Source organism: Vidua chalybeata, chromosome 8 (assembly GCF_026979565.1).
Source record: "Vidua chalybeata isolate OUT-0048 chromosome 8, bVidCha1 merged haplotype, whole genome shotgun sequence".
Classification (NCBI taxonomy): Eukaryota; Metazoa; Chordata; class Aves; order Passeriformes; family Viduidae; genus Vidua; species Vidua chalybeata.
Genome location: NC_071537.1, coordinates 34,556,781 through 34,571,428, shown reverse-complemented (window position 1 = coordinate 34,571,428; position 14,648 = coordinate 34,556,781). Strand labels below are relative to the sequence as shown.

Sequence of the window (14,648 nt, the reverse complement as noted above, 5' to 3'; positions counted from 1 at the left end):
GTTGATATCCCACCACTGTGGGATAAAGGCTTGGTTTTGGCAAAAGAGAAAAATTATAGCAGCAGGCACACATGACTTAACATTTCCTTATTAACATCAAGAACTATTTTGTAAGTCAAGGATTTCTAAAAGAAGACTATGACCAAGCAGGCAACCTGTATTTGTCTTATTGAAGTATGAAGAAAAGATGTTACAATACACTGTGCTAAAGCTTTTCTTGCCATGATTAACTGAGTAAGGCAATAAAGAATTAACAGCATTTTTGCTGTTATTCCATCCAGGAAGATCACCAGCAGTTGTCCACAATAGAACTTCTGTTCATTGCATTAGGTATTTTGCCAACATCTTTCTTATGTCATTCCAAAAGCACATTTCTCTTGTATATGAAAAAGTAATATCTGCACACCTAAATATCATCTTGTGATGTTTTGCAATCTACAGGCTCAAAGCCCCACTAACTATTTGCAAGGACTGGATGGAAGACCTATAATTGCTGCTCCTGTATTTACAAAGGTAATTTCTTCTATGACATATTTGAAAAGTAGAGGTCAGATAACTGTAAAGAGAGATAACTAAAAATGAGCTTAAAAAAAAAAAAAAAAAAAAAAAAAGAAAAAAAAAGTTTTTCCTAAGCCATTCAAGGGTTTAAGTGGCTTTATTAAATCTTACTGAACTCAGTATTACATCCAGACCATTAAGACATTTACTGACTGTCTATTCATTTTCTCTAATAGATGTTACAGGATATTTCAGCTTCTGAGGGGCAGCTTGTTGTTTTTGAATGTCGGGTGAAAGGAGCTCCTTCCCCAAAGGTTGAATGGTATAGAGAAGGAACACTGATAGAAGACTCTCCAGATTTTAGGATATTACAGAAAAGTATGTTTCTTGTGTGAAAATATTGTGTCTAATAAAATACAGGCAAGCAACAAAATTGCTAACATAGCAACACTGTGAATTTCTTATTACAACTGTAATTTTAATTTTCAAATGCAGTCAGAACATCTGCAATTTTCTCCAAGTCACTGAAATGCTGAAATTGTGAAAATTCAACAGAAATCCCTTAAATACCACACTAAACGAAACCTAAGTGAAACAATGTTTCATCATATCTTGATTTCACGTGGGTCAGAGTTTCAGAAATTGTCTTCAAGACAAAATAAAATTGTGCCAATACTGAAAAAAACCCACCCAGCTACTTGGAGAATTTATTTCCTATTCCCAAGTTCCCAACAGTGTTCATAAGTGTTCACATTGTTCAGTGGCCTTGACATACCATTGAGTAAAAGGCCTGGCTGTCTTCACCTCCCCTTAAACAGAAAATTGGATCAAAAAGAGTATTCCATCATACTTAGAAGGTCAAACTTTATATTTAGTGCTTAAGGAAAAATAAATATTGGCAAAAATAATTATATTAAATCTAATAATTCTGCTCTTCTTCCCTTTAGAACCACGATCTATGGCTGAACCAGGTGAGCATCATCAAAGGTTCATAATTTTTCATTACATAGATGTGGTGGTTTAACCTCACAAAATATTAAATATTCAAACTTCATTATTTAATTAACATAATTTCTTCTTTTCCTCATGTTCTAAAGCTACTAGTGGCACACGTTTCACCGTAGACTGTTCCACAAACATGGAACTTGAATTAATTCAGTCTCTTTTCCAGAAAATGTTTCCACTTTGCTTAGACCCAGTTTTTACTCAGGATTTAAACGAGCTAAAGATTAATACAATGAATGTATGAGGGTCCCCTGTACCTCTGAGGTCCTGAAGTATATGAGATGAGGTAGACCTGAGCTATTTTTGTCTAGTTTACCATTAGGGAACATTGCATCAGATGTTCAGCCATGTCAGCCATTCCCTGTGCTCCCGACCAGCGTAATGTGAGAGTACCACATCAGGTGTTCCACCCCTGATATCAGCAAATCCTATAAATGTGGCTGGATCTGCTGATGCCAAGGATCGGGGCAGAATGTGGACTACTTCACATGGTTGGAGCAGAGGAGCCCTATAGCTTTGGTTATTTCTCCATGAGAGATTCACTCTCCTCATTATGCTTTTTGCCATTAAAAATATGAAGCCACTTCTCTCAAGATGGAAAATTATCAAACGAGTAACAATTCTTGTGGAATATAAACTTCTGTATTCTCCTTGCCCTATGTGAAACTTTTTTACTCCAAAAAGAGTCTTGAAAGAAACTGCCTCTGTCTGAGATTTAGGAACATAAAAGTGGAGCTTCTACCAGAAGCCAGGACTCTGTTCTGTTACTGTCCAGTGGCATCACTGCTGAGTAATGTGAAGCAGTTTTTAGGGGATAATCAGTTGGGTGCAGTTGTCACAGCCTCATCACCTGCTGCTCATTCAGAAGGAATCTGGATTTCCATGCATGCAGTGGTTGGCAGATCCCAGCACAATAAACTAGATACTATAATGCCTTAAACTAGTTCTGTTATCATACTACTATAATAAACTTTATTCTTCTATAGTTGATAGGAAACAATCTCTTTGTTGCTATTGGGTTTTCCTTGGTGGTAACAATCAAGTTTAAGTGTGCAAAAGTACTCATAGGATATTTATCCTGTAGGGTTTTAGGAAAGTCTGTTGCAAAGTTGTAGAAAAATAGTCACTGAGTAGGTGAATAAATGTTATCAGCCCACATTTAAATTCACTTTAGATGTTACTGTCCCTCCTCCTCCCAGCTACTCAGCCAAACCAAAAGACTTCAAATCCCATCATGGTAGGTATTTATTAGCTGGCACTGCACAGACGTGTCAGATACTGGTCAGGCAGAAATGTCATCAACCCAGACTGACTTTTCTAGATGGAATATAATTTTTCCTAGAACAATTCTGCTAGCATATTTTTGGTGCCCATTAGTCATCTTCACAAAGAAGTCAAAAGACAACTTTCTGTAAGCACAGTTAGCACAATCCCCTCTATCTGCAAATCTGCACTGGTATTTTTGAAAACAACAGTCCATATGTATGTGGTTTATATTTATCCCCATTACAGAGTGACTCCACTTGAATTGTTCCTAGTCAATTATAATTAATCTTTCAATCTTCCGAGATAAAAAATACCTATTATTTTTTTGGTGAGCTGCGAGTGTGGAGTACACTATATATTTTTCCAAATTAAATTTTAAGTCCTTTTAAGTCTGTACTTGATGTGTTAGGAAAACATTTTCTAATGTTTTCCACACACTGCTGACACCTGTTCTTTGCTTTCATTGGGCATGCTGGAGCACAGAGGGTACCAGTTGCTGCAGACAATGCTGATAACAGCTGCTGCACACAAAGGCTGCCAAAACTGATAATACTGATGGAACGAGAAACAAACTGAGCAAGGTGGAAGTCCTTAAGGAAATCTCCCCAAAGGTTGTCAGGGTTCTGTGTGTTTGTTCACTGCATGTTCACTTCAAGTACTAACCCTGCTCTGATGCTTTGCAGAGGAGATTTGTACTCTCGTTATTGCTGAAGTATTTTCAGAAGATTCCGGCAGTTTCACCTGTACTGCAAGCAATAAATATGGCACAGTGTCCAGTACAGCTCGTCTGACTGTCAAAGGTAAGAGTTAGTTTGAGTCCTTTGCTCCTGGTAAATACAGCAGAGCAGGCTGTGATTTATGCTGTGTACTGTTGACTCCAATGCAGCTCAAGTTCTAGAAATGTTCTTCATAACAAAAAAGTGTGAGAATTCTCTGGAACAAAACCAACATCTGTATTTCAAAGATGTAGTGGAATAATTCACTGGGGACATGGCTGAAGACCACTGATTGATTTTCCAAACTGGAGCAGTGTCCCTTTTCCCTCTACCCTTACAATATTCCTTTTTCAAGGGAATTTGTTCTTAAACAAACAAGGTCAAACAAGTCAGTGCAACAGCTGGAAGGACATCAGAGTGAGCTTTTTGAACCGTAACTTTTGTGATTTCATTTCACTATGATTTCTGGCATTTACATATCCCAAAGGTTTGACCTTTCCTCTTCCAGCACCTGAAGACAGCAGTAATGCTGCTGCCCTTCACACGACGAGCTCCATCGACTTTGTGGCTACTGAGCACCAACCTCCCCCACAAACTCCTTCCAGCCAGGGAGCAAACCAAACACCCAAACCCAAACTCGAAGGTGTTCTTGTGAACCACAACGAACCCAGGTCCAGTTCCAAGGCAGGGCTCCGTGTCCACTTCAAGCTGCCTGAAGATGAAAAAGGAAGTGAATCATCCTCGGAGGATGGGCCTGGCACCACAAACCATACCAGACCCAACCATTTCCCAGAGAAGATAAATGGACAGCCAATGAAAATACCAGAGCCAACATCACCATCCAAGGAACCTCCCCCAGTATTGGCTAAACCAAAGCTGTAAGTAAACAGAAGTCTAATTTTCAGGAGCATTACTGATATTATTTAGTATTTATTGACCACAACACCACTGCGCTATAGCAAAAACTGAAATGCAGAATAAAAAGATTACATGGCATTGGCCTAACTAACCATAACCTTAGAAAATAAATTCTCCAGCGCTGGATTATTTTTTCTGTATATCCCTCTCAGGAAAAGTGATCTCCAATTTAAAAAGGAAAATGTTTTCCCTTTGAAATGTTATTAATTCCGCAATGTTTTCTGCTGCAGTCAAAAGGTGAAGAATACTGATCTTATGCAGGCAAAATAAAAGCAGGTTCTTCAAACATATCTTGCTCAATTCTAGGTATGAAATATTGCCCAAAGCAGACATATTCAGGCTTACACGTAGTAGAGACTGGCAACCAGCAAGCAACTGTCATCCCAAAGGCCATGCCTCATGACTTGTGTGTCCCACAAACGTCATCTCCCCCTAAAACAGATAAAATACTTGGAAATGCTTGATAATGTGAAACCACTTGTACTAAAAAGCACCTGCATGCCTGGTGCACTGGGAGCTCAAGGGGAAATTTGAAGAAGTAATGTAGTTGTCTTAGAGGACAATTTATGGAATTCACACTGCAGTTTATTAAGAAAAGTATTTTCAGCATTTTTTCAACCTCCCACACATAGTTTAACAACAAGCACACAAACGTCTTCATTTAATTTCTTAAATGGGCAGAAGCTTTACCTAAGGGCTCAGGAAGGACTCTATAAAGTAATTCACTGGTACTCTTAAGCCAGGATGTAATTTCATAGCACAAACATTACAAGGAGAAGACAGAACTTATTTTCCTTGTCGCAGAGGAAGAACTTGGAGCACAGGGTTTGAATTTGTGAAGCCCATATTCACAGCCCTACATACTTTCTGAGATATAGCAAGTTTAAGGGGGGAGTAAAGGCAGTATTTAAGTACCCAATACTTGCATAAAGCAGAATTTCTCTCAGCTCCCCCTCCCAAAAAAAGCTGAGTTACAAAGGATTGCTTTATTATGCAGATGTATATATGAAGGGCACAAAATCAGGCCCACACAGCTACAAACTCTAACATTCTACTTTAGCTTGAAATTGCCATCTTTACTTGCCTTTAATGTGATTTTTGTTAAGTACATTGTATAAACTAAGTCTTTTAACTAAAACCAAACTAGGTTGAGTATGTATTTGCTTTGTCAGGAGCAGTTGTGCTTGGTCTCAACATCTACATTTTCCACTTTTTATCGGTAGTTACTTAATTCTCCATAGTTTATTACACAATCATTTTCCATATCTTCTATGTCTTTTCTGGTTTTGGAAGGGAAAAAGCTCTCCTGTTTTTCATGTGCTGTATTTCCATATACATAATAACTAAATAAACCACTTGAAAAGGCAAAATGATTTTCCTTAATTGCAAAGTAAAAAAGCTGTGAACAACTATCTAGTAGATGGCAGCTAGAGAAATAACAACTGCATGGAATGCAAGTCCTCTCTGAATTACCCTCTCCTGCCTGTCACTGAATGTCAACACCACCTAAACTACATGGTAGTATATCCTGTGGTGGATTATTACAAAGCTTTATCAGTCAAAGTGCTGGTTTCAGAAACCACTTCAGCAGGAGGTAAATAATGCAACCTGGCTTAAAAACACTCATTGAAATTATGATACACCAAACCTCACTCTTAGTTACACAAGCAAAGAGGTACTAAGGTGACTTTGACAATGATATCCCTTCAATATCTTTGAGTAAGATTTATTATTTATATTTCACATACTAAAATGTAAGAATTATCTTCAGTCAAATAATGTGCGGACAAAAAGCTTTGATACCTGTGGCAAAGAAGGAGACATGAAGGAAAAGTTTATTTTAGTAGAAAACTAGTATTACGCTCCTCTCATAATGTTAGAGAATATGCCATGTAGCAGTTTCCTCTCTCCTACTGTATCACAGGACATTTAATTTTTCTCTCTGAATTCATATATGGAAATGCAGCCAACTGGCTCATTCAGGGCTCAAAACCAATTCTGTTCATCTTTCTTTTCTGTGCAGTGATCAGAGCCAGTTAAAACAGCTCCACAACCAGGTCTTGCTGGAGCAACAGCAGGTGCACCAGGCATCCCTGAGAGAGCTGTCATTCAACAGCACTTTGGTGAATTCTGCTACTTCCTTCTACCAACAGTCCACCTCAAGCCTGTACAAGCAAAGCTCAGCCTGTGCTCCGCAAGCCTTCGGCTACAGCCGCCCCAAGCAGTTCCTGGCACCACAAACGCCCCCGGCAGCCAGCCCCTCTGCCAGCTCCTCAGCCACCTTCAGCAGCATCCCCCAGGCAACGCAGAGAACAAACAACATGGAGAATTTCATAGCAAATCCACCAAGGTCCTCCGGAGGGTTTGCCAGCAAAAGTGAACAGTCTCTCCCAAGCCCTAAAGAACCCGTGGTGCCTCCACTAACGCTTCCTGCATGCAGTGTGAAACAGTTTCAGCCCCAGACTGTGACTCCCGCTCCCCTCTCCCCAACCGCACGGATCCAGAACCCAGTGGCTTTCCTTAGTGCTGTTCTTCCTTCACTCCCTACTGCACCATCCACCAATGCCATGGGACTGCCCAGAAGTACACCGGCCACGTAAGTAGCAGAAACCACATGCACAGAAGCAGGGACAAACACTCAAAGGAAACTAGGATGTATTTCTGTTCAGTGGGGGAGTCACTGAAATGCAGGTCTTCTGTAAAATAGAAAAGTGAGTTATTCATATATTCTGGGCATTTAATCTAACCTTAACATCCAGGAAAGAAAAGAAGGGATAAAAAAAGACACAACTGAAGATAGAGAAATGTGAGCTTACAAACAGATGTACAAGAATGTGGGGCTCAGAGATTCATAAGACTGTACTAGCATGAGAAAAGAGTTTTCATGAGCTTGCACGATAAGTCACTCCAAGACTCTTGGCTTACAGCAGGTATAAAAACATTCATCCCTATTGTAAGCAACAAATAAAGTTTTAAAGGTACCTTATACTGCAAGGGCTTTTCTAGTCCAGGTGAAATCTAAGAAATAACTTCTGTAAAGGTATTTTTCTGGGTGCAGTACTTTCAACATTTGAGGTCCCCCCAGAAAATCTCAGGAGAGTTAATGGTTTGCACATAAATACTTTAATTAACAGCCAGCATGATTGCTATGACAAAACAGCTACCATGATACAAGCAAATAAGGATGATGATGTACTGGCAAGGTGGTGGCTCTAAGAGTCCCTTCTTTACTGGTGGAGTTGAAGCGAATTTCCCTTTTGTGGACTATGTGAACTCTGTGTTAGCATGGCTAGCACCTGTACATTGGTACAACTAGTTACCCATACAACTCCAAATCCTGCACAAAGTAAGAAATATTTTCCCTTTTTATCAATGGTACAGTTCAAGGTAGTGGGAGCTGTCAGCAAGTCATAATCTCCTGCCTATCCTGCTGATACTAGGTCAACCAATCTGTTATTACAAGAGAAAAATGTGTCCCTGTGTCTATAGCATTCACCACTCTGTGTGCCAAGAATCCTGCCTTCAAACCTGTACTGCACTGCAACTCACAGACCTCCCAGCAGCCCAGCACAGCCACATAATTGCCATCACCCCATGGCATGTGCCTGGAGCTCTTCCCAGCCCTGGCATCCTGATCAGGCACACAGCATAAAGCTGTAAGGTCACAGTGAAGGTTTTCACTTGGGCCAGCTCAAGCCTTTGGTCTGCTTCCACAATGCTGCAAGAGCAAGCAAAAATCAGTTGCAGCTGTCAGCAGTGCCCTTCCACCCCTTCAGAGCTGGGGCACAAGTTCTCTTTGCATTAATGACACTTAACCTCTGCCATGTGCTTTCCTTTTCTTCATTGCTGCACAGGCATGGCCACACAAGTCAGCACAATATGCCTGCCAGGCAGATGACTAGTTAAATATGTTTTCTTCATTTCAGCTTTCCTGGGTCCCAGCCCAGAGCTGAATTCCCACACAGCGAGTGCTCCTTTTGCTGAGATTCAGATCTTGACCTCTGCATGGAGAGTCTTAGCAGGGCACAAAAGGTCAGGAAGGAACCTGAACAGTATCTGTGATAATCTGTAAATACCTATTGAAGCTTCAGCTTCCCTCTTTGGCATTATCAACAGCAGTGATTCTGGCTACAAAAGGAGTGAGAGCTCGGTGTCTGCACAACAACACAGGGATGACACCTTGCAAAGCAATCACCAGTTCTGCCTTTACCTAGAGCCTGTTATCAAGATCCCAACACCTGTTCTGGTAAACTACCAGAATATTGCACTCTTCCTAGTAGTGTCCTGCTACTGTGCTCCAGCACTACACTCTCACTGTCTCCTGAAACTGTTATTTCAGAATTTAACTATTCTCAAACCTTACTAAAATTAAACACACCACATCTAAAAAATAAAAACAAACTGTTGATATTTGGTCTCATAAAAGGGTGAGAGAAATTAAAGAAGTAAAAGTTCCTGGAAATGATCAATGAAGATGAGAGATAAAGATCAATGAGAAATTATATTAACTTTTAAAATATTGCCTGATAGCAGTCAAATGTACACATTGTACACCTAAGGTAACACCTACACTCATTTCTTTAGCATTTACTGTGACATCATTATTGCAGGATAAATATAAACAGAACTTAAATGTTTATTGTAGCATTACAACCCTTACTTTGTTTAAGATGTGTGTTTTTAACTTCTGCTGCATGAGAATGGGATGCCCCATCAAGATAGTACCAAAAAAAAAAATCATATCCTGTATTGTGCTTTGGCTCCTATGTAAATAAATAATAGGTTCCACCATAATGTATCATAGCATACAGGTGACAAAATATATACATATATATATATATATATATATATATATATACATACTGGTTGCTGCATGTTAGTATCAGAATTTTCTTTTAATAGCCCAACCCAGGGATTAAAGAAAAACTTGAAGCCTCTGCCATTAGCAACAGAAGATTCCATTCGGGAAAACAAAGTCGCACTTGTAAAGGACCTGGAAAGAAAACTGCATTTTAGAGAGGATGCTAATCAACCAAGTGGTCAGCAGGTAAGAAAATCAAGTGTTAGTAAAGTAAATTTGAACAACATGAACAAGACATATATGGTGATGTGGGAAAAAAGGTGTTTGTGTGGGTGAGCTGCTACACTCCTTTGCAGGGGGAGCTTTCGTGTGAGTACTGCTTTGGAATAGCAAACGGGAACTTTAAACAGAAGGTATGAGGGATGCAGCTGTAGAAAATTCACTTTGTGACTGAGCAGCATTTTTCGTTTCTGATCATCTCAAAGGCTGGTATGAATGTAAAACTTCTTTATTTTCATGGAAGCTTCTGGACATTGGCTTTTACTTTTTTGCTTTGCAAGTTGCTCAATTCATTGCACACATGCATTCATACACTCTGTTTTAAAACAAAGAGTAATTAAAACAAACAGTTTAGGATAAGGTTTTTATTTTTCTTTCAGTTGAACTAAAATGGGCTTTCAATTTTTTAGCATTAAACCTGTATTTCCAAATTTCCAAACTCATATGAATTCACAGGGACTTCTTTGAGAATTTTATTATAAGGATTTAGCAAAATAAAAAACCTCTTACAAGGTTTTTTAACAAAACCTTGTTAAAAAGGTACAAGGAACAAAACATCAGTTCACTCTTAACTGGAATCAATAAATGCACTGGATCTGCACACTGTCTCTGAAACTAAAGAAGAAATAAAAAATGAAACAGTATTTAGGGGTTGAAATGACTAAATCAGGTTCAGGCACCCTGAGCAAACAGTAGGACATGCTAAGGACTGTTAGCTGCTCTGCCTGCAGGTGATTATTGTTCTCTCACCTTGGCCATGGAGCCCTCCATAGCTGCCCCACCAGCTCAGGCCTAACACAGCAAATCAGGGTCTGTCCCCATCTGCTGTCAGCCAAAGAACTTCTCCCAACACCCATCAGCCCTTCTGACAGAGAACGTGCAGAGAGAAGCAAAACTCCACCCAGGCTCTGGAGGCCTCTGTGGACAACTGCAGTGTAATCCCTGGGGGTTTTTAATTTTGCTGCTGACCTTTCTTTCTGGCAGACCACACTGTCAAAGCACTTTGAGTAAAACAATTGGCAAGCAGGAGGTTTTGCAGATGAACCACAAGTGTTACAATTTGTACTCGCTATGCTAGTAAGACAAATTATTTAGAGAGCTACTGTGAAATACCAGTCAGTCTTTGGAGTTAACTGCAGGATGATCTCTTTAGAAACAATGATCACTACTAGTGTCAAAGTTATCTGCTGACAGCAAAAGATATTTATACACTTATTTGCTATTCTGTATGAGACCAAACCTAAATCTTGATTCTCAAATCCCTCAAATACAGGAAAAGTTCAAAGGTGGCACTTCTCTAATTGTTACAGTAATTAGAATGCCAATGGCAATGAACTAAAATCAATAAAGGTTTCCTCATTTTCCTCTCGATTCCCAACTTTAATCCCTTCTGATCTTACTCTTCTCATCTGAGAAAAGCCTACTCTGGCAAATTCAAGCCCGAGTCTTCTCCTCAATGAAGGCAGTGATTATTTCAACAGATGCCAGGACGAAGAGTATTTTCCAAAATTCCTATTGCTTTACACTATACAGAACAATCAACATCACGAGAATAATATGCTGGAGTGCCGATTCACACCCATATATTTTGTCCTGTTTTTTCCTCTCACAATTAATGCAGACTTAAAAAAGGAGACATTTTCATTCCACACATAGAATATCTGTATTAAATCAATTATTGTAACGGTAGGGCAGGGCTTACACTGTCATAAATACAAATGCAAGTCTCCTCTGTGTGAGAGATCACTGCATAATGGAGTATAGCATCCAGTAAGAATCTCAAATGCTGGTTTCCTGGTATGGTCTACATACTATTTTAAAAATTCCTTCTCAGAAAATGTGTCCTCTGGTGTATTTTTATTGAGAGCATTGTACTGGGACCCCGCATTTCAATAGCAGAGCTCATTCTCATTTACAATACCTGCAGAGCATGCAGGGATCATCCAGAACAAATGCTGCAGATGACAAGCCTGTGCCTTAAAGTCCTGGTATTGTCTTGTATTGCTACATAAAGGGCAGTAATGAACAGGAGGGATTTGCATTCTGGTGCTCTATTTATTATCTAAAATTGACTTCCTTATGAAAAATGTTTAGCTCACAAGATGAGATTTTCCTAAGTGTCAGCATTATGCACTCAGCATGCTATCTGAAAATCCAGATGTACTCCTTCTGTTTCATCCAGTACATCATTCATCACCAACAATACAGAAATCCAGGATCAGAACAGAGCTGGGAATTTTGCTGATGCTGCATGAGACAGAAGAGATTAGTCTCTGGGCTTCTACAGCCATGATGACCAGGAGGTGCTGACAGAAATACAAATATGACTTTGCCAAGATTCTAACTGCAACTTTGATCAAGTACATGCAATAACAAGCTGTTATTTTTACCAGAAAAAAACGGTCATGTCCCTCATTTCTGCAGATGGTGGCCAAGCTCTAGTGCCAGGTGAAATTTTGTCACAACTAGGAGTAATGAAAAAAATGTGATTCAGTCACACCCAAACATCTTCAGTCAGATTTGCTCAGTTCTTTTAAACAAAAGGGGCACTAATGGCTTCATGCAATCACAGGAAGACGTTAGGACAAATCCCAGGATAGAGGAGATCTGACTCAGTGTCTTCCTTGGCTCGAAGACAACTGAATTCCTAACTCTGAACTCCCATAAGGACAGGCTTCACTCCTTGCCGAGGGGTACGTGTCATGTTGGTGTTTCCCAGGTTGCTCAAATAATTCAATATTCTTTAACATCCGGAGAAAAATCTGGAAATTCCACCTTTCAGAACAGCTTCTGTAACAGGGGACCTGAGCTAGAAAAGCTAGAAAGTTAGCTAGGTGGTAGAAAACCACCTCCTCCAGCTCCAAGAATAAAACTTAAGACTTCAGGCACCAAGAACAGGTTCTCAATTAGCAGGACATTTCAAAGAGCATTTCAGCTCCACGATTAGGGTCCTCTGAGGAAGCTGTTAGAATTTTTTCTTCCAGATTGTGATGGAAAAAAGGAACAGAGACAGACTGAGACAGAGAAATAAAAAGATAATCACTCTATTGCCCAGAAACGAGGACAAAAATCTCCTGCATTCTTGTCCTTGCTGTAGTGGATGTTTCAGCATTTCTGCAAAGTGAAAGAGGACAAGAAGGACAAAGAAGATCCCCATCCACTCCTCTCCACCCCCAGAACGTTTTATTGGGACAAAGCTGGGAGTTTTCTCTTGGAGACTGAGATTGAAATGCTGTGAGACCAAGCATCCAAGTCCCATAACCTCAGTGAGTGTCAGGTAACTGCAGCACTTGATGAAAGGAGAGCACAGTCAGCATTATCTCCACTTCCCAAAATCTGCCACTCCAGTCCATTGGGCCTTTCATCTGCCCTACAAGTGAAATATCTCAGTAATCTTCAGTTAGAATGGGTCATGTAGAAACAAAAAGATGTGTGGGGAGAAAAGGAAAGAAGGAGACTTTGGGGAGATTTTGGCAAATGGAAAAATATAAATGTGTAATGGAAACTAATTCTTTTCCCCTGGTATTTGAAAGCATTCACAGGCTTCACCAATCTAAATAAATCTATAAATATTTCCTCTGTTAATAGAGGAAATTCAGCTTTACAGGCAGAACTTAGAAATTAATGATATTATCTCCTCAACATTTTGTTATACAAATAATATAAAATAGAAAAATGATGTAATTAAACCTCAAAATCCTGTACAGTAATAAAACTAAATTAATTACTCATGAAATAATAAAGAAAAGCAGAGTTAAATACCAGGGCCTGGTTTATACATTTTGGTTATAAGAACCACAAACTGTGCTCACATATCTGTGTCATTTACTATGAAGAATATCATGTGGCAATGCTGTTTGGTTGTGTCTTACGTAAGACTCAGATAGCAGCCTTATTTTTAGGACAAAGAAAAAACCTACAGCTGTTTACAAAATTATGCACAGACCTCACATGAATATTCTTCACCTGTGCTAGAGAATACTTGATAAGAAATTTCAGAGCAGAAGAGATGCAGGGTTTGTCCCAAAGCTTTTTGATCACTAAAAGCCAAAGCCATATGCAGATCCCAACTGATCACACAGGCCCTGACACCAGTAACACCTCAACACTGATCACACAGAACCAGCTCCTTGCAGTTCCCATTCCCTCAGTCTCAGAAAGGCCCACAAATCACCCAGAACTCTGTTCCCAGGGCACAAAAATTACACTTCATTCAGTCGCTCCAAAAATCTGCCTCAAAATCAAGCTTCACATAACCTCTCACAGGTCAGCAAATGTAGGCAATTTTAGACTAAGGATGGGAATTTGACCACAAAGACTCCCCATGGAAGCTTGTCTCCATGTACTGGAAATGAAAAGAGATTTGACAATCTGACCAAGACAAATTTATATTAATATATATAAACTCCCTGTAATTGTGGCAATGAACATGGAACAACCACTTGTGGCTGTCTTCTCAAGACCTAGATCTAATCAATAGCAAAGCACAGACAGGTTTTCATGGCAGGGATCCTGGCTTGCAGAGACCCCCATGTCAGGGAGGGAAGCTGAGCTCCTCATGCTTGCACACACCCACTCCAGCTGCAGTTCTGTGGGAACTGGAGGTGGCAGCTCCATGTGCTTTCTCCTCTGTTTCCTTCTTGCTTAATCACTCTGAACTGTATATTGAATATTGTCCAGCTAGACAATGACTTGTTAGGCTCTTCACGAGTTTGTGTCTGGGTAAGCATGAGATTCATGCCCCATATAATTCATCTGCAGGAAACATATCACCCCAGTGGTACTGGTACCTCTTCATAGGACATGCCAAGTGGAGTAAAGGCTGTGCATTGCATCTGCTGCTTTTGATTCCCACTGCTGAGAGGGGAACAGGGAGAGGAGAGAGAACCCAAACTAATCAGGAGATTTCAGTCAGAGTAGCCTAGATTAGACTGCTTGGAAACAGATGCTGAGATGCAATATATGCCACTTTCTTAGATAAACTGTTACATGGATTTAGAATAATTCTGCTAAAAAGGCAATCTAGTAGAAGTTAGAAAACTGGGATTAAATTGGGAAATTTGTCTAGCGTTGGCATTAAGTTGGCAACAGAATTGTTTTTACACAGTATATGATAATCAACATTTGAGTAGAGCTCCCCTAGCCTTTCTGTTTGTGGTAATTTC

The 14,648-nt window shown here is 39.7% G+C and overlaps 1 protein-coding gene across 1 annotated transcript in view; it reads left to right on the top strand.

Annotated features, from left to right (window-relative positions):
* Positions 1 to 14,648, top strand: part of MYPN (myopalladin) — a 42,861-nt gene that overhangs the window by 13,570 nt on the left and 14,643 nt on the right. Inside the window, exons 5-11 of the mRNA XM_053948655.1 lie at positions 442 to 513; positions 735 to 876; positions 1,446 to 1,469; positions 3,453 to 3,569; positions 3,994 to 4,363; positions 6,427 to 6,999; positions 9,306 to 9,450. Of these exons, the coding sequence (XP_053804630.1) occupies positions 442 to 513; positions 735 to 876; positions 1,446 to 1,469; positions 3,453 to 3,569; positions 3,994 to 4,363; positions 6,427 to 6,999; positions 9,306 to 9,450 (1,443 nt within the window). The remainder of the gene's footprint in view (positions 1 to 441; positions 514 to 734; positions 877 to 1,445; positions 1,470 to 3,452; positions 3,570 to 3,993; positions 4,364 to 6,426; positions 7,000 to 9,305; positions 9,451 to 14,648) is intronic.